This window comes from Sander lucioperca, chromosome 7 (assembly GCF_008315115.2).
Source record: "Sander lucioperca isolate FBNREF2018 chromosome 7, SLUC_FBN_1.2, whole genome shotgun sequence".
Classification (NCBI taxonomy): Eukaryota; Metazoa; Chordata; class Actinopteri; order Perciformes; family Percidae; genus Sander; species Sander lucioperca.
In genome coordinates, this window is record NC_050179.1 from 2,515,792 (window position 1) to 2,542,295 (window position 26,504).

General features: G+C 43.3%; 1 protein-coding gene across 4 annotated transcripts in view; it reads right to left on the minus strand.

Moving 5' to 3' along the window:
* Positions 1-26,504, minus strand: part of mob2a (MOB kinase activator 2a) — a 70,623-nt gene that overhangs the window by 37,175 nt on the left and 6,944 nt on the right. Inside the window, exon 1 of one of the 4 annotated variants that reach the window (XM_031282747.2) lies at positions 3,695-4,144. The exons of 1 other annotated variant lie outside the window; for it this stretch is intronic. In XM_031282747.2, coding sequence (XP_031138607.1) covers positions 3,695-3,732 — 38 coding nt within the window. In that variant the 5' untranslated portion in view covers positions 3,733-4,144. Of the gene's footprint in view, positions 1-351; positions 841-3,076; positions 3,088-3,694; positions 4,145-26,504 lie in introns of those variants that run through there. 2 more of the 4 variants (XM_031282745.2, XM_031282746.2) reach the window with 2 other exon arrangements.

Here is a 26,504-nt window from a genome sequence, read left to right on the forward strand (position 1 = left end):
CTTCTCTTCCGTCAGCTATAGGAGGATGGCTGTGTGCCATCACTGTCCCTCTGTCCTCAACTCCATCCCTCCCTCCCTCCTCCCCTCCCACAAGTGAAGATACCCCTTGTGTCTGACTAACGCAGAATCTCAGCCTGCTACAGCAGCACTGTCCTCAAATGTCTCCTACAAAACCGCAGCAGCATAACAGAGAGAGAGAGAGAGAGGGGGGCGCGTTAATGGCAGTCTGACAATGTAAGGAGAAGAATGCTGAAAAGCCAAGTATGCCGTAAACAACAACAATTAACAACAACAGTGAAGGGGATGGAAAGGTCAAGACGGAAAAAGAGTAACAGTGACTTTGTTAACTACCGATAGAAGAAGCAGTCGCAGCACACCAGAACCCCCATCCAGTCAGTGGTGAAGCAGGGCCGGGGTGACGAGGCTCCGACCCACAGCACCCTTCCTCCCTTTCGCGTCCCAGTCTCCGCTCCTCTCTGACAAACTCGGCTAGAGGCGCAGCAGGTCCGGCATGGCACCTTGTGTAACAGTACAGCTACTGGAACAGCCTCTGGCTTTAACACAGGTCACGCAGGAGGGAGGGAGGGACGGACGGACGGAACCAAGGCCGATCAGGGAGTCAGCCAAGCAAGCATGCAGAAACACACTTTCAAAACAAAATATCATTCACAAAACCAGACATAATTCTCTGAGCATGTGTCTCTTTCTCTCTCCTTTCTAACTACTGCAACTGCCTGCCTCACTTTCACACTCTCGCAAACTCTCCCTCTTCCTCCCTCTCTCTCCCTCTCTCTCATTCGTTTGCTGGCTCCTACTTGAAAGGCGGGAAGATTAGCTTGGCAAACAGAGTCCCATAAACAAACTGCTGACTGCTGGGCAGCACAGGGTGGACTGCAGGAGAGAGAGAGAGAGAGAGAGAGAGAGAGAGAGAGAGAGAGAGAGAGAGAGAGAGAGAGAGAGAGAGAGAGAGAGAGAGACTGGGAGGCAGCAATCTCAGCCATCTGTATACATCCTTATCAAGGGCTAAACATCCTATCTCTACCCATCGCTCACACAGACCAAAAACACGCTCCGTTTGCTAAATCTGAGTCAAATCCTGTCAGACCTCTCTAAAAAGGTAATCAGTGCAGTATGTTGACAGCCCCTTCATGCTTTTGCACATGAAGTGATATGCAACTAAGTTACTACTAACAGTAGATGGCTAATTGTCAATTCTTGAGTCAACACTAAGGAGCGACTGCACATGTGAACAGACATGCAGCACAGGAAGTGCACGTATACAATAACCGTGACTCTTCATTCACACAAATGATGCAAAGGTACGGGATGGGAGGGGCTAGCGCGGAGACAAGCCCCCAGGAAGCGAGCCAATAACTGCAGAGTTCTGGTGGTGTGTTGGCAAATAAGGTGAAGGACACAGGGTGAATCATGGGCCTCATTACATCTCTCCCCTCTCTTCCCTGCCTCATCCAATAAGAGCAATCACTTTCTTTTCCCCTTTGCTGTTCACTTGCTTCATCTCACACATCAAAACACAGACGGAAGCACACACAAAATGGAAAGGACTGCAGCGGTCAGGTGTGTGCAACGCTGAGATCGAAGGCTGCAGTCAGACACCGATGCAGGCCGCCAAACACTGACGCTCAATGTCAAACAGGCCAACGTCAGAGGCCTTTGTTCAGAGGAAACTAATCACTGTACCCTGCCGACAAAAAGACTGACAGACAACAAAGGCAGAGAAGACGGCCACCTTCAGAAGACGTCACTATGTAGCGACAACCACAGGGGGACAGTTCTGCTCTTAATCTGTCACCGACTAATCAAAGAGCTCCTTAACAGTGAGATGGATTTAACAGAGGCCAAAGCGAGTGGTTATTTTAACCTAACCCTGCTGCACACAACTTCAGACGACACCACAGGACAACGCTGCGCTCCTCCCTCTGCTCCTTTTCTTTTTTAGATAAAAAAGATGACAAAGACGGACCGCAGCAGCCCGGCAAAGCACTTCTACATCCCATGACGTCATCCATCCTTCAACACCTCCTCGCCCTCCTCCTCCCTGGAGGCCTGTCACCAGGAGCTGCAGCTAACTGTCCTCCTCTTTCACTGTTTAATTACCTCATCCCTTTCTCCTACACACGCACACACATGCACACAAACACACGTGACACCATCACTCACACAATGATCACAAAGGGGGATAGTAACACACACCGTTCTTGCACACACTTCCTAAGTGAAAACAGAAAGGGGAGGAAGGGTATATACAGCGATAACATTGTTTTCGCATTTTCGGCTGTGTGATGAAGTGGGTGTTTGGCACTCATTAGTTCCCTTTGTGTTTCAGTACCTAAAAGTCAGGATATGGGTTTTGTGTGTGTGTGTGTGTGTGTGTGTGTGTGTGTGTGTGTGTGTGTGTGTGTGTGTGTGTGTGTCAAACTGCGGAAGGCCATATGCCCTGTAACAAGGCAAAAAGGGAAAAGGAGTGCCAGAGGAAATGTGTACGAAGTGAAACTGCCATTAAATCAACTGTCACTTTCAACAATATGAGCGAGTTCTTGTGGGTCGCCTTGTGTGTGTACTTCCTCAAACTTTTGGGTCTTATCATAACATCCAGACAAACGATAAAAGCAAGACATCCGCTGAATTCAAGCGAGCTGTGTGACTTGGTTGGCAGATGGCAGACAGACAAAGAAAGGATTTTTTCCTATAAACTTGTGACTTGGAGAGATAACACAATGAGGGGAGAGAGAGTGAGAGAGACCAAAAACATTGGGCAGGGGAAAAGACCCGACTCGTGACCGGGTTTAGAAACGCCATGATATGAATAGAGGCCGTTGCAATCACGTCAAGGGGAAGTGGGTTATGGGGAAAGAGGCAGACACACATCGTGCACATCATTCACACTGCTACACTCCAACACATATAAAGTTGCTAGGTGATGGGATGGCAAGAGAGGGGTATTTCTGTGGAGGGAAGGAGGGTGAAAGATAAAGAAGTAGGGAGAGTAAAAGGGGAGAGATCATTTTGCTCTTTTCCATAAAGGAAGAGAGGAAACAAAAGAGAGAGAGCCTACTCCCCTTCAAGCGAGACAGACAGGTTTGTCTCGATCCAGCCTCACAGACTGAACTACACGTGGGTGCCACACTGAAATCAGGGGACCCTTGAGAAGAATTGACATTATATTATCAATGTCTGATTAGCCATGATCAAGTATTTTAAGGGCATTTTGCTTGCAGCCTGTCATTAAAACTGAAAAAAGGGCCAAGATTCTGTATTTGTCATTATAAATAACTGCAAGTTCATGTGATTTTTTTCATCAGATGAAGCCTCAAAAGACCTTAATATAGATCAAAAAGTGCATGTGATTTTTCACCGGATGGAGCATCAAAAGACCTTCTCACAAAAGAAGTAGCCCTCAATGGTGCCATTGCAGCTTATGTGTCTGCATAATGTTGCACTAAAAAAAGTAAGTCTGCTTTATCTAGCATTATTGGAGAGTTATCTTAGGATATTACAGAAATGCCAAGAAGTGACATAAAGAGACTGTAAAGTCCCTATGAGCACTCCTGTAAGCGTTCATGAAAATATCACAGAGAAAATAACAAGACGTGCTGTCCCCCTCCCTCCTCCTCTCCATATAGATAACACATTATCAAGTTACCACTGCGCACACATTACTGCAGCATCTTACCTATTTAGCGTATAGGACCCGTTCCTTTTAAACCTCATCCTGGACGACAGGAAGCGGATAAAGAAATCCAGAATTGACGGTGTTTCAGCTTTTTGTCGCACCCCGAAAGAAAAAAAAACCCCACGGTGTGTGTGTGTGTCTCTCTCTTCTCTGAACGTCTGCAGAACAAACAAACGCCGAACAATACGGAGTTTGCTCTTTGCAGTCCTCTCTCACTCCTCCAGCACCGTTCTCTTTCTATCGTTTCTTCCCAGACCTCCCTCTTCTCCTCCTCCTCCGGTTCCCCCCTCGATGTAGTTTCCGTGGAGCAGGGTTAACGACTCCTCAGACTACAAGCGTTTCGATGAAAACAATGAAAGAGCTCGTATCGGTGGCGTGCGAGCGGTCCGGAGCGATGCAAGTTGGACAAAATCTAGCGACATTAACACAGAGTCTGGTTATAAGGCTGGGTCTGCTTTGTGTCCACAGCCTCGCTGACGCAAACCACCGCGCTTTACACCGGCTACAACATCAGATGAAAGTTGAACCTTTTCTTTCAGTACGTCCACATTTACATCCACTCATCAGGCTCGGTTCGGCGACGTACAACCGAACTAACGCAACGTCTAAATACAAAAAAAAAACAACCTAAAAAACATTTACGATACAAAATGAAAAATGAATGATGCGAGCCAGCTTCCTTCTTCTCCCCATTTACGGTCCGGAGGAGGAGGCTTATGTTTCAACAGCGTTTCCTATCGGAGGAGCTATATATATATATATATATATATATATATACACACACACATTTATATTTCTGCATATGCTGAACACAAACCAGACTCCACCACTCCAACATAGCTCTTGTCAGCGCCTGAAGGGTGAGACAGATTTAAAGCTAAGAATAGGGCTGAGGATCCATTAATGCCATTTAAATCCAAAGTAGCCTTTCCAAGTGTGTGTGTCTTTCTAAGACGTGTGTGCACACAGACGTGTGTGTGTGTCACAGTCAGAGGTGGTTAGAGATCACTGGTCTCTTCAGACTGGATGCGCACGTACACACACACACACACACACACACACACACACACACACACACACACACACACACACACACACACACACACACACACACACACACACACACACACACACACACACACCAGGAAGTTGGTAAACATGTTTAAACTCCAGGAGCAGAATTTAGTCTTTTAATTGATAAATTATTAGCACATTAGATTATAAGAGGGTGTGGTTTAATAAAGAAAGACAATAACTTTCTGTAAATTATACTTTTGCTAGTTCAAAATGATCGTATGGTGGTTCTTTGCATGGTAATGATGATAAAACAGGAGGTCCTCCTACTTCTGCTGCTGCTACTGCACCAGCAAACTCTTGACCTCACAGCAGGTGCTGCAGTGAGGACAATGACCGAGTGACCAAAAACAATGAACCATAATCGCTGGCTACCTAGTGAGTTACATCCGTGCATTGCAGCATTTTCAGCATCCTCTCTGACAAACAGTGAGAATTGCCAATGAAATGAGATGCAGGAATGTGGAGGAAATGACAGGCAGAATAGCTCACTTTGAGCAGAACACAGACGTGACACTGACAGAGTGTGATCTTCAGCGCTGCACCCAGACGCCTCCTGCCTCAGGCGTGTATGCGTGACCTCAGTTAAGAAAGCTCGCTGCCCCTGCTGGATGATCGTTACGCCACTGTGTGTACACTCGATACAGCTCAGGGGAGTCAAAGCTCTTGTTTTGTCAAGTTTGGATTTGTATGGTGATGGAAAAAAAAAAAAAAAAAAATTAGTTGGTACAGAGACGTTTTAGGAGAGAATAGATAGATGGATGGGGAGAAAGGGAGAGTGGGGATATGTTGAGCAGGGCGCAGGACCACAAAAACTGAAAAAATGGAAAGACCAGATGTGCTTTTCTTGCAGCCAATTAAGGAAGCATTGGGGAGGGGAGGACGACATGCAACAAGAGTCCCAAACTGGACTGAAATCCAGGATGTTTATGGTTATATGTAATGTGCTTTAGTACTTGTCAGGACATCCCAAAAATTACAGTGTTAAAACTTATATGAAGCAACCTGGAAGTGACTTGAAGACAATTTTTTTTTTTTTTTTTTTTAAATGAATAACAAAAAGGAGCTATTTTCAGCTGAAAGCTTCAAAACTAATTCATCACTGTTCCATTATCATGGAGATGATTTATAAAAAGGACAAATCATCTAAGAGCAAACACTTAGTTCAAAGAATCCCGAGGAGCATGTCCACAAAAAAAATCTCTTCAGAAAATGAAATGTCTAATTAACTTTTGTCTGTATAGGTTTGGAGGGATTACTGTAAAAAACAAAGAGCCTTTAGGGTTATACAGCATTACATAATGAGAGTGCGGTGCGGTGCAGTGTGTGTGTGTGTGTGTGTGTGTGTGTGTGTGTGTGTGTGTGTGTGTGTGTGTGTGTGTGTGTGTGTGTGTGATTCCTCCACTCCCGCAAAAGCACTCAGGCTCGGTTTCAATGGCTCCAAGCTCGTTTATTACAGTAAGAGCAGTCTGGCACCAGAACTGCTGATCAATCGCATCGCTGCTGCTGCTGCTGCTGCTGCTGCTGCTGCTGCTGCTGCTGCTGCTCAGTCAGTCACTGCAGAGTTACACAGCAGCCACTGGAGGGAGGAAGAGGAGGAACACTCTGGAGGGTATGGGACGAGAAGGCTTGGAGTCAAGAAAGGGAGGACGGTGAAAGCAACAAAGGGTGAATACTGCAGACCACAGAGGCACAATTAGCCTAGGCTTTTATTGATGCAGTTCAAAACAACACCCCCTTCTTTCCCCCTCCTATTCAGGCTCAATCCATTCCTCCTTCCTGCACTTATTCATTGCCTGCACCTTAACTTCCCTTGATTTTATGGCTCCTTTTGCAGCCCCTTCATTAAGCTAATTTAAGCTTTCTTGCTTCTTTCGCAATCCTTATTTCTATTCAAGCCTGTTTTCCATGCACACCCCCCCCCCCCCCCAACTTCAAGTGTGTGTCCATGCATACAAATGACGTTAAAAGACGCCAGTCGATAAGCGATGCCTTCTCTTTTTCGTCTGAGGAGGAAGCTGCAGATTTTCTCTGAATGTTTCGATAACGAGGATCAAATGAAGTACTCATAAACTCCTCTCTTTTCTCTGCCTCGTTCCAAGTGCAGAGAAGCTTCCAGAAAAATAAGTCATCGCTAGCCCTGGCCCCTACACAGGCTTTCCAGGAATACATTGCACAAATGCTGGACCGCAGTGCACAAACACACACACACACACACACACACACACAACTGTGGCTTCAGCAACTTGAGAGCATGGGTGAGAGGAGAGCTTATAGAGAGACCATGGCACTGCATGCGCCAAGTTCCCCAGCACAGAGGTGATACTGACTGAGGGCCCCCACACACACACAACCAACACTTCCTGCGGTTCCGCCAAAAAAGATTAATCTTATGAATCCACTAACGTGTGTATTATGCAATTTAATGTACATTTGGGTACCAAGAAACTACTGTTTCTCTCACCCACATATCCAAAATATGTTCTCACACACACACACACACACACACACACACACACACACACACGGTATATGTGAGCTGGGACTATGCCAAGGGGTGCAGTATGAAAGAGCCTATATATACAGCCAGGCTAGGCGACGCCAGGAGTCGGTCAGTCAGTCTGTGTGTCTGTCTTTCACATACAGCCTGGCCTATAGTGAGGAGACACCACTAATAACTCAACTTTTATAGTAACCTCTGTGGGTCTGTCTCTGTCCATTTAGTCGACCTATAGGCTTCTGTTGCTCTCTGTCTGACCATCTATCACCACAAAGCAGAGGGAGCTTGCAATAATAAAGTCCGATACTGGTCACTTAGTCTATAGAAACTCGTGAGAGTTAAGTGAAATAACGGGCTAAATGACAGCGATGTTGACATTTTCTCAAATGTCTCCTGGATGCACCCAAATGGCAAATGTTATGTCTGGGTGTTTCTGGCCTCTGCACCCAATCAGTATTATCTTTCTATATCTAGACTGCTTTGGTTTCAATTCAAATTCCAGGAAATTAAATGCAACCTTACCCATGCACTGATCACCGCTCAGGCATTTTTAGATTGTAAAGCTCAGTGTCAGCTTTGGAAAACCATCTAATTTGTAAAATTAAAAAGTACCACTTTTTTTTTCCTTCATTTTCCATAGTTATTTTACTGCTACAAGAATCTTAAGAGGACAGTATACTGGTAGCCAGCAGTGAAGAAACTAAAGTGATGCTGAAACGATGAGTCGATATCAGTCTGTAGGCTCCGGACTATTGGTCAGACAGCCAGTGACATTTTTCACCATTTTCTGACATTTTATAGAGCAAACAATGAACCAAAAAGTAAAAAAAAATAATACTATAATCGTATCGATAATAAAAATAATCCTTGTAATTGTTCTCAGTTTGGCATTTAAGGAGCCTGGAGGAAGTTTACATTCTACATACAAATTACATACATTTAAAAAAAAAAAAAAAAAAAATCATCATCATTATCTTTCATAGTTTGAACTGTGCACATCCATCCTGTAACCAGGAAGTCATGATGGACACAGCTCAATGAAGCACTGACACGGGGAACTGCCAAAGATGGGACTGTGATGCCACCTACTGTTAAACAGAAGTAATGCACCGCTCATGGGTAAAGAACAGACTAGCACCTCCACTTTCTCATCCTCTCTCTGGGGCTGCTGTGCTAAGTGAGTCGGGCTGGGCCGGAGGAGCAGTGATGAGAGATCGGCAGCAGGCAGAGGTGTAGGCCATCACTGATGTCCTGTTGACAGGTATGCGATCTGCTATTGTTGGCATGTGAATAAAGCCTTTGCACCAGCGATGGGAGGGAGGAGGTGAGGACAGGAGATCAAAAAAAGAAAACGAAAAAGACAAGGGAAGGAAGAGGAGAAGGGACGCAGCACTGATGCCTCAGTGGCGTCTGGTATTGCTGCTATGTGAAAGACATCGAGGGCATGTAATGAATGGAGGGAGACGAGGAGAAGAAAGGCCTGCATTGGTGACGAAACCACTAGGGCGAGTAGTTGAGCACCTGTACAGGATCCTTTGTAGAGAAACCCATTTCAAAGATTTTTTTCCTCAAAGTATACAATCAGTGAAAAAGAATAAATCCCAGAGAGGTTTCACATAGGTGGAATTAAAATAGCCCCACATCATCACATACCCTTCACCATACCTAGAGATTGGCATGGGGTACTTTCCATAAAATCATCTCTCAATGCAAATCAAACCAGCTATTAGGCTAACTGAAATAAAACCATTTATTATTTATTAATTCCAAAGGCCAAGGGAACTTTATCAGGATGCATAGTATCCTGGATCCATGAAATAACTGGCCTTTAAAAATAAACATCTGCCTGCCTCTATGGGAATTTAACATAGGGGTGTACTTACTTATGCCCCCTGTATTTTAAAGAAGAACATTTATTTATTTACGATACATTATTCATTGACAAAGAAAATTGGTGTCCTTAAAGATTGGATTTTTCCTCATTTTTTTAATTAAGGCATTAAGATCAATTTCCTAAAGATGATTTTTTTATTCCTCTTTTTAGTCAACTTTAACATGGGTGTCCTAATTTGTTCACATGACTGTAGAAATATAACCATTCATTTTACCATTCATACAGACAACAGCATGACAAATATAAATAAATGCTTGGTGAAATATCCTTGACATGTATAAAAAGTAATAAAAAAATACAAGCATACAGTATCACACCTTTAAATGAAATGGAACCTCAAACTAATTTTTGAATTGCACTATTGATATCAGTGTGTCGACGTTCAGTCTATTCTGTAAATTATTCCAGACAAATGGGGGGAAATAACTGAAAGGTGTCTTTCCAAGATCTTAGGCACAGGAGTGACGATAAATAAGGTGGTAATTTTTGAAGTAGTCCTTTGTTGATTAATAGATGGATTAATATAAAAGATAAACGTGCTGATCTTGCCTGACAGAGGACGGGCCGGGCCCACCTTCTGATAAAAGACATAAGGATGGGGTGCCCTATGGGTCGTCAGTAATAAATCTAAAAGCGCTGAGAGATAGACAGCACCTAGATGTTTAAGGTTAGCGATAGGAGCATGTCTATAAAAACATTGCCATAATCCAAAATACACAGAGAAAGGTCACTATCAGGTCCTTTTACCTACAATAATGTGGGTAAAGGACCTGATACACAAAACTATTGCATCCTTAAATTTGTGACTAAAGTTGTCTACGTACTGCAGATGGGTTTTAAAAGTAAATTTGGAGACATAAATTATCAGTGTTTCTTTAGCATTGAATGATTGCAGAGTGCAACCACCAATAAATCATGATTTGGATATCCAAACTACCCCCTAAACATTACTTGAAATATAAAGAAAATATATACAAAATAAAAGATTGTGCATCAGCCCAGAGAAGAACAGAACTATTGATCTCCGTGTCTGCCTCTGGCTGGTGGTGGACTGTATTGCTGGTTTAATACGGCATCCGTTTGATGTGGTCATGTGAGACTGGACTGGAAAGAGCCGATAGAGCCCGGTGCACACTGGGAAGGCCTGCAAGCCACGATTATGCAACAACATCTGATTTCATGCTCACTGACTTCATGCCACCGCTGACTGTCTCTGATTGCTACATCTCTCGGTCTTTGGAATTGCTCCCTGTTGTCACGTCACTCTCTCACACCTACCCACCCACACACCTCTCATGGAAAACAGTAACTCATATGACCTGCTAAAATCAATATGATTGACCAAACAAAGTTACCCAACTGCTGACAGGTAAGCATTTTTTTGCCCAGTGGCACGTCCCTGCCAACTGGCCAGCCATGTGAACTGGACAGGTGCTGCCCTCCTGTGGTTAAAAAAAAAAAAAAAAAGACACTTCATCTAAATTCTGTTAACAGCAAACTATCCGTTCTTCCTGAAGTCGAGCTACAGAGTTGCAACACACACATAACTGCTTGCATTTCCAGACAAAGAAGACTGAGAGGTCCGGAGCTGTGGCTTACTTACTGTTAAGGTGGTATTAGCAGCCCAGAGATAGATGAACGAGTCACAAGGTTCCAAAGCACATCTGGATATTAGGTTCAAGGACATTTCAATAACTTTCAAGGTTGTTTCCTCATGTTCATGTCACCCTTAACTTCATCCAAATAGAGGCTATCCAACCACATATCAAAGCTTGTAAAGTCTTATTTGGGGATTTCAGGCACCCATGAGTGACATTGCAGAGGTCGGTTTATTTTGTTTATATATATATATATTGTTTTGCAGATCTCTGTCAGAGGTTCACAGAGTTGAGGCGTATTAATAGATTTGGTGTCATTACAGTAGCTTTGTTATTTTTCTAAAGAAGTAGTTTACTGGCTCTTCATATGTTTTCAGAAGTGTCAGATGTTGTTTTTGACAAATACACAGACGTTCAAGGATTTGTGAGGCCTGTGGGAACTCTGGTATCACACAAAAATAAATAAACTGTGGATTTTTTTTATTTTCAAAAATCAACAGTTTTACAGCTACTGCCACTAAAACATCCTAAAATGGAGCTTTCTGCAGTCACATCCCCAAATGACAGATGCAGGAAAACACACACCACAAAACACCTTTTAGATCAGTTTCTCAACTGTTTGTACATCAGTGCTATGGAAATGTGAAGTGACACATCTTTTAATGTATCGAATTCTCCAGACTCATTGTTGTGGGAGAACGCCACAGAAAGTGGGCTCTGAGCACATGGAGCATGTCGCAGCAGCTCTGAGCTGATGCAAGAAAAAGTCTTGGCTTGTGTGCGCGCGTGCGTGCGTGCGTGTGTGCTTGTTTTACTATATTCGTGGGGCCCAATAACCGGGGAATACAGTATACTTGTGGAGTCTGCACAGCCTTGTGGGGCCCAAAATGCTGGGCTCAAGATTAAAGGGCTGTTTGATGGTTAAGACTTGGTTTTAGGATTAGGGTTAGAATTAGGTTATGGTTAGGGTGAGGGTAAGGCTTAAGGTTAGGCATTTAGTTGTGATGATTAAGGTTAGGGTAAGGGGCTAGGGAATGCATTATGTCAATGATGGTTCCCCACAAAGATAGTGAAACAAATGTGTGTGTGTGTGTGTGTGTGTGTGTGTGTGTGTGTGTGTGTGTGTGTGTGTGTGTGTGTGTGTGTGTGTGTGTGTGTGTGTGTGTGTGTGTGTGTGTACGTGCGCATCCAGTCTGAAGAGACCAGTGATCTCTAACCACCTTTGACCACAGCTGCTATCTGATGCACTTCAGATAGACAACTCTTATATACCAGCTTCAGTGAAGGTCTCACTGCAATATAAGGGCAGAGGAAATAATATGGCCTGGTTGGCTGCTAGGAGCAAAACAGAGACAAAGCACAATAAAGAATTTATGAGCGTTATTAAAGTTTCTGGGGTAGAGAGGATAAGGAAACTGTTGCAATAAAAGTATTAAACCTTAAAAATGGTGATCGCTTTTAACAGCCTTGGAGATGTTTGGTACATTTCCTGGCCCTTTTTCTTATTTGAGGTTTTTTTTTTTTTCCATCATTCCTTCACATCAATTTCCCAGAGGTCACTTCACTACACTGTCAAATTAACTTATATAAAATATGAAACAGAGGCTAATTATCAGTATTCTGGCATGCAGTGCAGCTACACAGAGCGGTTAGCAGTCACAGTGAAGGGGACGCATCGACTAAGCGAGATGGAGGAGCCCGAAAGACAGAAAAAGACACGTGCGGTTAGAGACGGAGCTCACGTTGCCGCTTTCTGATAAGCCGTGCGCAGAGTGACAAACGCCCAGCTGGAGCCCGCGTGAGGAAGGCAGCACTTCCTGTGTTTGTGTATCTCACGGTTTGCTTTCCCTTCAGTGCAACGAGTAACGAAGACTTCCTGCAAGCTCCTGCTCCAGACTCCCTGGCCCGGCGGAGAGGCAGAACAATGAGGAGGAAAGGAGAGCACGTTACAGTACAGGGCGGGGCAGAGAGGGAGGTAAAGGAATAACACACACACACACACACAGAGGCACGGATACAGGTGTACATAAGGATACATACCCAGATAACATAACTGCAATTACGTCAAATACAACATAAAAAAGGGGAAAGACAGAGACCAAAAGAAGACAGAGAGACCTTATGGCCTCCAAAATGTTAGCTCCCTTCATTCAGGCAGTGTCAAAATGCACCAAACCTCACATTCAAAAATATCTAACAGGACCCCTAGCTCACCCAGTGAGAGCGTGCGCCCCATGTAGGCTGAGTCCTATGCAGTGGCCCGGGTTCGAGTCCGACCTGCGGGCCTTTGCTGCGTGTCATCCCCCATCTCTCTCCCCCTTTCCTGTCTATCCACTGTCACTTTCTAATAAAGGGAGAAGCCCCCAAAAAATAATCATAAAATAAATAAATAAATAAATAAATAAATAAATAAATATATATATATATATATATATATATATAAATAACTTTTTAAAAATGTCTTAACATGAAAAAGTCCCTACCACTTCACCAAGGATACATGCAATCCACGGTGATTATGTCCCATCTGCATGCACTGTATTTCTCCCCCCTCCCCTCCGGCCCTGAGCAACACATGAACTCAACAGAGCAGACCTAAACCCCTGACCTACTGTTCCTCTGTGAGAGGAAACGGATGTGGGGAACGTCTCTCGCTCTCTCATTTTCTCTTACGCGCACACGAAACAAACGTGCAAATGGACACATCATCAGGTTGAGGACAGAGACAGCTTACAGGGCGGATCTCCCAGCACCCCAGCTTGTACACATATAGCCTCATCCGGAGCCATAGATAGACCTTTCCTATTTCTATCCGTGGCTGTTGTCAAACCCTGGCTTTTGAAGTAGAGTCAGGAAGGTCGTCACAATGACTGTGAATTCAATGTGTGATTAAAGGGGCATTCCACCTATCTTGGCTTGGGGCTTTGAGACTACGAAACACAAAGCCTGCGTTACTAAGGTATGGTTTTTGAAAGCAGGGGAAGTCCAATGACAGATTCTTTAAACTGCATTGTGGGAAATGAGGTTGATGCTGACTAGGGACTAAAAAATTAGATAGGTCAACCATTGCTGCATCAATTTTGACAATCATTTTTCTAATGTGTCACTCACAAGTCTAAATATACTAAATTGCTGGAGAACACAGTTTTCCTATATTTTTGCACTAAACTCCAGACCTTTTAACTTAGCTATTTTTTCCTTTACACAACTTGCTTTATACTTACTACAACTTGCCAATATTTTCCATCCATAACTAATTCTATGTCTATGTATGAAGTATGTCTTTGTGCAAAAATGTCTCTGCCCATTAGTTTCTCGATTACTCAACTAATTGTTTTGTCAGATAATAGTAAAACGAGACGGTTATAAATTCCCACTGCCCAATGCGATGTATTTCATCAACCGTCCCAAAAAGAAATTCAGTTTGCGATCAGATACTACAAATAATAGCAGCAAATCGTCAACCTTGAGAAGCTAAAAGATGACTCCATTATCAAATAGTTGCCAATTAATAGTTGCTGATAAAGGTGAAATGAATTGTTGCAGCACTGATTCCTTGTTGTTGCTCAAATATGCACCTGAACTTGTGCTAACACTCAAAATATTCCCTCTCAGCATTTAATGCCTCCTCAACTGACACATCAAACCACAGAGGGAAATTACAAAGCCATTTCAACAGACAACATTTTTTATGACATGTGGTACGTGGACGTGACCAAGTCAAGCTCAGGGCTGTAATGCTGCACACAGAACAAGCAACGCTGTCAGTGACAGTGACGAGCACTAACCTGTTGCATAATAATTAGACAACAGAGAGAATGTTGATGGCTGCTTCTCAAAAAGCCGAACATAACCTGCACTGCTCTGCAGAGGCAACATGAAGTGTTTGAAGGGAGGATGAAGAGGAGGGCAGAGTAGCAGAGCAGAGGAGGGACGAGAGAGAGGATAAAGAAAAACAAGTGTGCAAAAGACAGGAGGTTAGGAGTCACTGTTTGCTTCTCAGATCTTCCCCCTCCATCGCTCTCCGTGTAGGCTAATCTCTTCCATCTCACCTCCACGGGCCGGCCAGCTCACTTAGTCTCATTTAGCCAGCTAACGGCCGGCCATTAATCAGCAGCACACTCCTCTCGCCTCGAATCTGTAGTAGCCTGTTCTGCTCCACACACGGGAGTATGGGTCAGATATAGGGCTGCACGATTAAATCGCAATTCTATCGAAATCTCAATATGGACTAGTGCAATATCTAAATCGCAGGGGGGGAGGGGGGGTAGGGCTGCTCGATTATGGGAAAAAATATACATCGCGATTATTTTGGTCAATGCTGAAATCACGATAATTTAACACGATTACTCGTTGACTTCTGGAAAGATGCTGCAATTATTGAACTTAAAAAAACAGTGGGAAAAGTTAAATAAATCAACATGGCATCATGACTTTGCGTAAACATACACGCCACTTTCCTAAAGCCAAATGGCGTGTTATCTGTACGCATTTTGAGCTATCCACGTGTATGTCTACGCTACAGCAGATGTAAAACATACATCGCGAGAACGTGCCATGCTATCGCGAGAACAACGTCACGTCAAAAAAATAAGTTGGGTTTAGGGAAAGAACATTGGGAAAGGCTTTAGTAACACTAAAAAACAACAAAAACCCGACGGTGACCAACGTCACACGCTTAGGAAAACAATAAACGGTTGGGTTTAGGAAAAGAACATTGGGGAAGGCTTTATAATGGTTGTTAAACGCCCCACGCGGGACGCAATCCCGTCTCTCCTGGGTGAAAGTCCTGTGTTTTACCCATCCGCCACCCCAACCGGTCTCTGTCATTTCATACTACGCGCTATGGCGATAATTCACATGTAATGTAGGTCAATGGAGACCAAACGGCGTTGATAAACACGCTAAAACACGATTATGCGTCTTCATAACATGCAAAAATGGCATACGAATTGGCGTGTCATACATACGCCACTTCATGAGATTAGTCTGAAAAAATCAATAGTAAAAAAAAAAAGAAAAACACAAAACTGTGATCTTTGCCTTAATACTTTTCCTACTGAAACTTTATTATTTCATTCAGAACACAAGAGAAAATAAGAGTTTACTTGCAAAACGTAATAAGCTAAATCATTTTTTCTCAATTATTCTGTTTTTGTGATCATTGGGAGCCAAAATCATAATCACGATTCAATTTCGATTAATTGCACAGCCCTAGAGGGGGGGGGCAAAATATTTGTCAAAGGCAAAATAGTTGTCAAACCATTGTGAATTAAGTATTGCGGTGCTGCTAAGCCTACAAATCGTATCCTACAGACTAAAGAAAAAAAATCTTAGTTTGGTACAGATCCTCGCAAAAATCACTTTTTCAATATATGTATGTATATATATATATATATATATATTTTTTTTTTTCAATGAAAATGAGAATAATGATACAAAAATTATCCCAATATCTCCAATATCGTGAATCATATCGCAATGGCAATATCAGTCAAAATAATCACAATTTAACATGTTCCTCATATCGTGCCGCCCTAAAGTCAGATAGCAAACAGAAAACAAGAGAATGTGTAGATACAATGATTAAAGTGGAAAGTAGAGGAAGGCAGAACAGACTTAGTCTCCGTTTTCTGGAGATATTTATTTTTATATATATATATATATATATATATATATATATATATATATATATATATATATACACACATATATACATACATATATACACACACACACACACACATACACACACTTTTCATCAACTTCCAATCTTTGTCCAATATCTTCGTCTTGTCCTTTGACACGTTGTGAATTGAATCAAACAAAAACAAATGCATGACCTCTTAAATCCAGTAATATGACACTATTAATGAGAGTAAATGATACTCTCATTTATAGTTTCATATTACTGGATTTAAAAAGGTCATGCATTTAGTCATGTATTTGTTTTAAAATGTTTTGAATCCAATACCAAAATGTTTTTTTTCAATACCTTAGTTTGGGAAGTATAAACATGTTTTAACCTTTTGTTTCCATTGAACAAAATATGCCAAACTGCCCGATGCATCAGTGTTGAATAAGAACTTTGCCTGAATAAATATAGTCAAAGACAAAAACTTGAGGACATTTAGATAAAGAAATATCTGATCAAATAATAAGTAAACAAGCCTAGAAATCTGAGAAAGCATTGAACGCTAACTGTCAATATTTGAGTAGTTTTCGATACTCAATAGTTTGTACTCAACACTACAAAACTTCATTGACCTGTTAACTACTTAGCTTGCTCACTTGTTGACATGCTTATTCTACAGTGCCACCAATGACCGAATTACTTTTTATGGTCAAACTGTAATCTGAATATACTGTAGAAACAGAGACATGCCTCCCACATTTTAACTTGGGGCATGTTATACCTTTCAGTTGAGCTTTGGTGAGACTGAGTTGGTCCTTCCTTCCTTCCCCTGGCTTCCTGGAATAAACTGGGGCAAAGTGAGCTGCTGGCCTTGCTCCCACGCCTGATCTCCTCATAATACCCTGTGTTCACAGCCAGTCTTAAGCGCAGCTAGCCTTTAACCTAGCTCCTAATGCTACCAGGCTGTTGGCTCAGTGTTGGCATTTGTCACGAGCCACCCAGCTCTGAGATCACTGGTGATTAAAAAGGCTTTTAGAAAGGTCACGTTTAGCAGGTCTACGGCTGGGAGCACACAACAGAGGAGAAAAGGCCAGTGTTGTGACATCACGCCAGACAGCTGCGCATGCAAGACCTTGACGATGTTCGAATGGTGTGTGTGTATAAAGAGGACAGCACACAGTGGCCAAGTTAGCTCAGTTGGTAGAGCAGGCGCACATATATAGAGGTTTACTCCTCGACGCAGTGGCCACAGGTTCGACTCCGACCTGCGGCCCTTTGCTGCATGTCATTCCCCCTCTCTCTCCCCTTTCATATCTTCATCTGTCCTGCGGAAATAAAGGCCTAAAATGCCCCAAAAAACAAACAAAAAACAAAAACAAAGGATAGCACACAAACAGAACATGTTCCCCAGCGCGCGCACACACACACACACACACACACACACACACACACACACACACACACACACACACCTCAAGGGGATATCAGAGGCCTTATAGGGGTCATATCTTCTGTTGTTTGTCTTGTGTTGTGTCCAGCCTTGAACTGGAAGGCCCAGTCAGCAGCTACCACACAGTGACCCTAACCCAGCAGCGGAAATCAGACGACCCTGAACACCAGCTCCCTCTCTACTCTCCCTTCGCCTTCATTCCAAGTCAAACTTTTCCCTCAAAAACATCTCCCTTCTCCTCCTCCTCCTCCTCCTCCACATCCTTTTTTAGATGTGAAGCACCTCATTGAGCTGGCTCGTGACACGCTCCCAAATGTTCATGTTTAGCAGGCTGCAGCAGGCTGTCCGCACGGCAGCCTGTGTTAGATCTGCAGATGCAGAGATGCTGATGCTGCATCCCACCAGCAGAGAAAGTAATAACTGCTGCAGTTTGAACCTTTAGGCTGTTTGGACAAAAACTATCTCCATTGGTTCAAGCAATATATAACGGGTGTGCTTTTTCTTTCACAGTTTACTGACTAAATGATTTATCAATTTATCGAACACATAACTGGCTGATTAGTGAATTACGAAAGTAATCATTAGGTGCATCTTCAGCACTACTTTCTCCAGTCATTAGTGGAAGTAAGCATTAGTTCAGTGGACGTGGCCCACCTCTGCTGTAAACACCATAGACTGTTAATATTAATGGACAGAGCATCCAGTTCGGCAAAGTGCAGCAAATGCCGAAGTGCCTTAAACCTGTATTCTATCTGAATTCCAGCAGGGGGAGACACGTGCGGTTGCAAAAGGAGGTCGGTTTCTGTATGAGAGTCTATGAAAAAGTGACCCACTTCTTACTTGATTTATTACCTCAGTAAACATTTTCATAATGAGTTTATGGTCTCAATCGCTAGTTTTAAGTCTTCTGCAACACAGAATGATGATCATTTTTTGAATTATGGTCTCGTTGATTTTAAAAATCGGTGATAAAGCAGGGGGTGTTTTTAAGGGCGTGGCTATGATGTGATTGCCAGTGAAAGTGTGCAACGTAACGTAGAGTGTAAGCAGCTCCTCCCTCACTCCTCCCTCTCGTCTAAAATCGTCACATCCGCAACCAGGACGGCTGCGTCCGCAACGGAAAACTCAACGACTCATAGCAGATCTCCACAAACCAACGGGTGACGTCACACATGCGCTGTCCATTAATATACAGTCTATGGTAAACACCTGTGTGAAATCTTTGATGTTAAATGATCAAATCGATCCAAAAGGCGTTAAAACTTGTAGCTGTACACCACTAAATGAAATTGTGTAAATTATGTCTACTAAATCTCCGCTAAAGTCTAACGTGCTGATCCTGTTATTTTCCATGCGGATAGGTGGCGTAGGTTTGAAAGCACCGAATGATAGGCCTGCCAGCTTAGAACTGCCACGATTTTTTTCTCACAAAGTGTAATGTTTATTGCACACATGAATCATGACAAAACAAAACAAATTGGCAGTACCAAACATCGATTTTTTTTTTGGCACCTATAGCACATTGCGCATCACCACAAGCCTGTAAACATAGAGGCTTCAATGAAGAGAAGGGAGAGCTTTGTAGCGCTTGGAAACCTTTTTTATACAGTCCATGTTTAAAACTCACGGAAGAAAGTAGTAGCGTTTGTGATACAGTCGGCTCGTAAAATTAAATGAGAAAAAAAAGTTATTTAAAAATTAAATCGTGAACAGAGTGAATCGAGATCGCGATTTTATAACGATTAATCGTGCAGGCCTACCGAATGACATCGGCTGGGTGTGGATTTGGGTGTTTTGCATCAATTACAGTGTGTGTCCCTCTTTTAAGATCATCCCACATCAGAGCTACACCCTGCTCCCCTCCCTCTATCTCCGTCTACATGCTGTCCCCCCCTCCCTTCCTTGGCTGTCATGGTGGCAGGAAGCTGAGGAGATGTACAGGCCATATGGGCAGATCAGAGCCATACGGCAGGGTTGTCAGAAACTTATGAAACATATGGCTGCTGGTGCTGGCCTGTCAGCTATTAAGCCTTTTCTATCGCTGTCTCACTCTAAACTAACTGACCGCCTTGCCGCTGTAATCATTTGTCACCTCAACCGCTGTTTATGTTGTGAAGCAACAGATTGTAGCACTATGTCCAAGACAAATTTCCCCTCGGGGACAATAAAGTGTATTCTATTCTATGCGAGTATTAATACACATATGTAGTACAAACACACAGGAAATCCTGTTTCTGTTGCATCTCTTCCAATGTTTGCTGAACTTCAGTCTCTTCCTTTCATGCCTTCTCTTCAGCGATCCCTTGTCCAACAAACCTCAAACACAACACATCTCACCATGCCCTGCTCATTTATTACAGTAACTCCTGACCCCTTTTAGTGCACCGATTCTTCCTTGGCAGGGCAGGCAGTAAGATAAAGTCCATTTCCCCTTTTTGTTTCCTGGCACAAGATTATTCTATGGAACTGCTCCACCCTCCTTACTGATAGCGAAGAGCGTGATTACTGTAGTGTTTACTGGTAATGTTGATGACCTGGGAGTTTACCTTTCCCCCACTTATTCATGTATTTATCGCTAGCCTCTCTAAGATAGATGAATTATTGAAGTCCAATCAAAGAAACACCTCCATGTCACTTAAATCACATGAATGAGCCACAAAGTGAGACAGAGAACAAATGGATAGAATAAGATACACACTGTACCCAGTTAACCAGTCCTTCCAGAAAAATGCAGAGTTTTTTTGTGATTGTTGCGGGCAAAAATCCTTGATTATGCGGCACGTTTTCTTAAAAAATACGATGGAATATGCGGGATATTTATGCAATTTTATGCGATTAAATTGCGGGAACTTGCAAAAACTGCGGTTTCATCATGGCTTCATCGCGGGGTTTGCAGCTTTTCGATGATGTTCACGTCGCGTCATTACGTCACTTCATAACGTTCCCATGGCAACAGGGGAAAATGGCTGTTCTTGTGTGAAGTAAACGCAACATTTTTCAACTTTCTGCTAAGATATATGTGACTGTTTTGCAAAGAAAATGCGGGGATTATGAAATCATGCAAGCCCTGCATATTTTGCGTGGAAATCTGCAATTTATGCGGCGAAAGTGCGGCGTATTTGAATACAATGCGGCCCCTGCATAAATATGCGGACTTTGGCTGATAATGCGTTGAATTATGCGATCGCATAATCGCGTTTTTCTGGAGGGACTGGTTAATGTCTAACTGAGTTTAAAGAAATTATCCCAATCTATCATGAGCTCTATTCCAGTTCTTCCCATTTGTTGAAGTAAAGAAAACTCGGTACACGGTCATGGCACATGAACCCTAACCAAAACTAAAAGAAGCGTCATAAACGTTTACGACTTCTTTATAATGTTTATGACACGTTCATGACAGTGTCACGCCACTCTTATGTAGATACCTTCAAGTAAAGTGTAACCGAAAACTCTTTGCAGATGAAGCCTTTGCACACCAGAAGGTTAAGAGGGGTAAATGAGGCAATTCGGATGCACACCACCCATGGCATCATTTTTACTTCCTGTCCACAGTTGCTAAACAGAAATTTCACGATTGAAAAAAAAGGTCAAGAGCAGCTCCCTCACTCCAAGTGCAGTAGGACGTCTTTATATTCACATCTATCATGTTCAGTATGAGGGTTCCCATCATTATCTACACTTGACTATTTTTCCCTCTCTTCTTCCTGTCCTTTATTTCCCCAGGTGTTCTCAGAGTGAGCTCTGCTGCAACTTTTGTAATCCCATTTAGAGAGGGTATCCATGGCACAGGGCTGATTCGTACACATGCACACAAACGCTTAACGTGCTCTTACACACAAACACGAGAATGCACACACATATACAGCCAGGGGGAACGGGTGGGTTGATGATTAAAGGGGGATAAAGAAAATAGCGGGATGCTGAGAAAAGATGAAAGTTTGAGAGGAAAAAAAAAGCGGGAGGAGTACAGCCTCGAGTACTGGGATGAGCTTGGCTCCCTGAGGCGTGTGTGCTTTTAAATGTATAGTGTGTGTGTGTGTGTGTGTGTGTGTGTGTGTGTGTGTGTGTGTGTGTGTGTGTGTGTGTGTGTGTGTGTGTGTGTGTGTGTGTACTTGGCTTGCCTTGCCTGATGCAACGCAGAGATCTCTAATCCAATTACAGTTCAGGCCAGCCTAGCGGCCTAGCCTCAGCCACCAAGGACAAACCAAGCTAGCTTACACCAACGCTAGCAGCCCACCAACTCTGCACAGACTTAGCAGCTCACTGCTCGGCTGAAGCCTCGCCCGAGGGTGCAGACCGCATCCTAGCGAAAAATAAATAAAACCACAATTAAAGGCTTACTCCTCCGAGACAAATTAGGGTCTCTTATCTCACTGGTTGAATAGGGACCTACTGTTCTGCTGGGCAAACACTCACAATCTTGGTTTTAGGGTTTTGGGAATCAAACCAACCAATGCAAGATCCAGAGAGTGTCTCCGATGCATTTATATTTCTCTTTCCTTCTGCTGGCTTTCCCTCCCTTTCTAACCTGCACACAGCTCCATTTCTCTCTGTCACCGGCAGCCCGGGCCCCCGCTGTTAAATCTCCCTCTCTGTCCTCTATTGCAGACCTCTGCTGTTTCTAATCTAGCTCTGTGACCCACGTCGCCTCTTCCCATTTATCTCCATATCTCACCTATCGCCTCGGTGCCACTATCGTTTCCCTCTTTCCCTCGCTCTTTACCCGCACTTTCTATATTCTCCTGATGCTCTCCTCCGTATCAGCTGCTCTCTCTTCCTCAGTCCTCTCTCTTTCTTTTCCTCTGGTGTTTTCAATTTGCACTGTTTCGGTACCCCATCTTCCCATTTTCCTCTCTACATTTCACATCCCAACTCTCCATTCATTGCCAAAGTCAAGGAGGTTACGTTGTCGACCCGTTTGTATTGCACTGTTAGTTCACAATTCTGATTAGAGCTGGGCAATATATCGATATTCTATAGATATCGTCTTAGATTTTGGATATCGTAATATGGTATAAGTGTTGTCTTTTCCTGGTTTTAAAGGCCTCATTACAGTAAAGTGATGTCATTTTCTGAACTTACCATCAATCAAATTTTACAAATTTTAGCACCACTAGTCAACATTACAATATCGTTGCGGTATCGATAGAGGTATTTGGTCAAAAATATCGTGATATTTGATTTTCTCCATATCGCCCAGCCCTACTTCTGATCAGATTTTAATGGAATTTGGTGGGAAATTACACGTGATGCAATTAGGTTACAGTATTATAATGGAGGCGCCTCACCTCGTCATGTAATAAAGAGGGCGTCCACTTGACATGATTATACATGTGTCTACTGATACTGAGTCACTTTTTTTGGCAATACCACCTAGGGCTGGGTATCCTTTCAAAATTTTCGATACCAATACCCTGACTTTGATACCAGTTCCTGAATGATACTTTTTTTTCATACCAATTTTATAAAATACATTTTAACAAAAATACGTTACACATAAAAATCTTCATCAAAACCCTGTCTCTGTGTGTAACGGAGAGTTTTTCCTACATGCCTCTACGATGTGTAACGTTAGACAGCTAATCACAAGCATCATTAGATCTCGGTAGAAGCGCGCCGCATGCTTATTGGCTTACTGACGCTGACGAGATTTGAGGCTGATGAGACTTACTCCTTGGGTATTATCTTCTTATGATGAAATATAATGGCACAGAAATATCATACTTGTCTGATAGCTTGGAAAAAGCAAGTGTAAATGAATAGATTATCTATCCAAAGACGAAAGCTATTATTAAATTAAATTTATAGCCAGAAACGAATCTGAAAGATTGCAACCAGTCCTGAAATAAATGCAGCCAACTGTTCTGCAGAGTGTCCCTTGTGGGTGGATGGCAACAACAACCCTAAATCCTGCTGCAGGGGGTTCAACTTATTTTAGCTGATATTAAGACAGCTCTAGCTGGCAGCTCTCCATGACTATGATACTCTCTGACAGAACAGTAGGTGCTCCCAGGCCTGTGGCAGCCACTGGAGGAACCGGTGAAGTCCAAGTTTTAACCAATAACAAGAGATAGAAGGGGAGCAAGAGTGAACAGCTGATGACTGTTCCCGCCCTCTGTCAGTCTTTTCCCTGGTCTCTCTGATCTGATGGTAGTGCCAGTCGTGTGCGCTGGGCAGGGCTGCCCAGAGCGACACAACACACACACACACACAAAATGTCTCTAACTATACTGCCACATTGGTGCCTATTGTGCACCTACGTGTGGTTACCACACTATTTGCATCAGAGGCTGCTGGTTAAATGTCAGCAAACTGTGCAGTTGACATTGCGAAATGAAGCCTGTTCAAGCTTTTTGAACAGGTCAAGACCCATTTGAGTGGGCAGAGAAGCTTCACAAACACAGCCAACTCAGGTATTGAGTGCAGGTTGCATTTGCAGCCTCTTGATCCTTCACAGTATTAAATTGCACCATACTCACACACAGCCTATACTGTCCTCAGGCTTTTAAAACCTCATCTTCGCTCAAACACACAAAAAAAGGGGTAAAAACACCACACCTGGCAAGACTTTCCATCTCAGGTGCTCGCGAAAGTGCCTAACACAGCCTTGCGTGCATTCGGATTCTCCAATTATCCACTTATGCATATTGAGTGAAAAGCAAACTGCTGAGTCATTCTGGTATCACGTTCATTTCTGGGACTCGCCGTGTCCCTGCCTCGAGGAAAGGGAAGGGAGAACAGGGAAGTAGGGAGGTGTCTCAAGAGACAAACGGGGAGAGTACAGCAGTATTTACCCAGGAGTGTGTGTATGTACCGTAGTAGGTGTGTGTTCTTGTACCCGGGCTATTTGCCTCTTCAAAAGGCATTCAAAAGAGCCTTTATATCTCCCTCAATGATGCACACCGATGTCCTAAAAACACTCAATGATACAGCATTGTGTCATTGGCACTTAGAATTCATTCAGACCTTTTCTTCAGAAACCAGCTAGTTGAAAACCGCACTGCACCATGATGGTGCACTATTTTAACCAACTAACATTAAATAGGTTGTACATCACTTAAGGGAGGACAAACAGTAGTTCTTTCTGTATAGACTGCACATGTCGCTGGTGTGCCGGAGCTGCTAGTCGGGAATGTTACTAGATCAACTACTTGCTCTAGGTGTCGCCTTCCTGTGAAACCCTAAGTCATCGACACCTCTGAACTATGACAGCTGAGCTTCTGCGGTGTGGCGAAGAGCCCGCTGCTCACTTTTTCGCTCTGTTGTGCTACTGGGGAAGAGGAGGAATCTGCCACCGTTGCCCCCAAAATGACGACGCAGACGTGATGAGCAGCGAACGCCACCAAAGGTCAAAGAAGGGGGCTGATGTCAGAGATGGGCGCTGAGGACTAGTTTGTTCAGACTCTGCCCCTCCAGCTCTGCTTTGCTCTCCGGTGTTTTCCTTCTTTCCAAAAACAGCACAATACAGCTTGTACAGTATTACTCTGCATATAGACAATTCTAATACGTGCTCAGTTTCGAATGCAGATAGCACCGTGCTAGCTTTTGTTGTTAAAACATTTCTGAGGGAGGGCTGAGGCTGCCCTGGGCCTGTTCAACACCGCTTTGCTCACTGCGGCTAAACAGTCCAGCTCGGGCAGCAGTCAAGCACGCAACCGTCTCTGCACATCAGTGTCCTGAGAGAGAGAGAGGAGTGGAGAGAGAGATATAGGAAAGGGTGGGGGGGGAGAATTAAAGGGAGAAAGAGACAGATAGAGAGAGAGAGAAACAAACAGATCCAGGGAGTGAAATAGAGTGAGTTGGAGGGTTGATAGTGACTAAGATGCCCTTTCTGGGGAGTAAACAAACCAACTAGCCTTCTCGTCATCCAGCCAATCCCTCAACACGACAGCACACCCTGGTAGAACAGCTTAAAGTATTCGGCCGAGCCCGAGGCCAGGGCCCGGCTCCATTAAAGCGAGTTGATCTTAGCTTTAATTGGAAACGGAGGCACATAAACCGACGATGAGAGAAACACTGATCTCTGTGCAACTGATTGCAATCCGAGACACTAAGTTACTGCAGGACTATAAAATTGGATTGCATTGCATTTAACAGGGGTTCATATTTTTCTGATCACTGAGTGATACAACCACCAAAAACTTTTTTTTCCTTTTTGATTTTTTAAACTTTGGTTCTAGTGAATAGAAGACAGGGAAGCTCAAGCTCCCACAGAAAGTTGAGGACAGTTTGATCAACAGCTCAACTCCAGAATTAACGCTTGAAACTTAAAACTGTTTATGAATAAGTTATGCACTGGACAGCACCTGTCAAAGCAAAAAAAAAAAAAAGAAAAAAAGAAGTGATTTGCACCGTGTGTTATTTTTCTCAGGGTTGGAGAGCCGATGTGTGTCGAGATACTGGGCTAACTGCCACTTACAACACACATTTGTAAAACTACATTGTCACTAAAGGTTTGGCTGGCTTACGTGGTCTTAAAAAAGGTCTTGGCCTGGGCTGCCTTGTGTGGGTAGTCGTAAAGCAACTTTAGGGCCAGACACAATAAATTGATCTTTAATAGAGCGGGATTCTTACAGACACAGAGAGCCAACAGCAGTTGTCTTTACTGTAACAGTAACAAGCTAGGTAAGAGCCCTTTCCCTGGCAGACAGCGAGACTT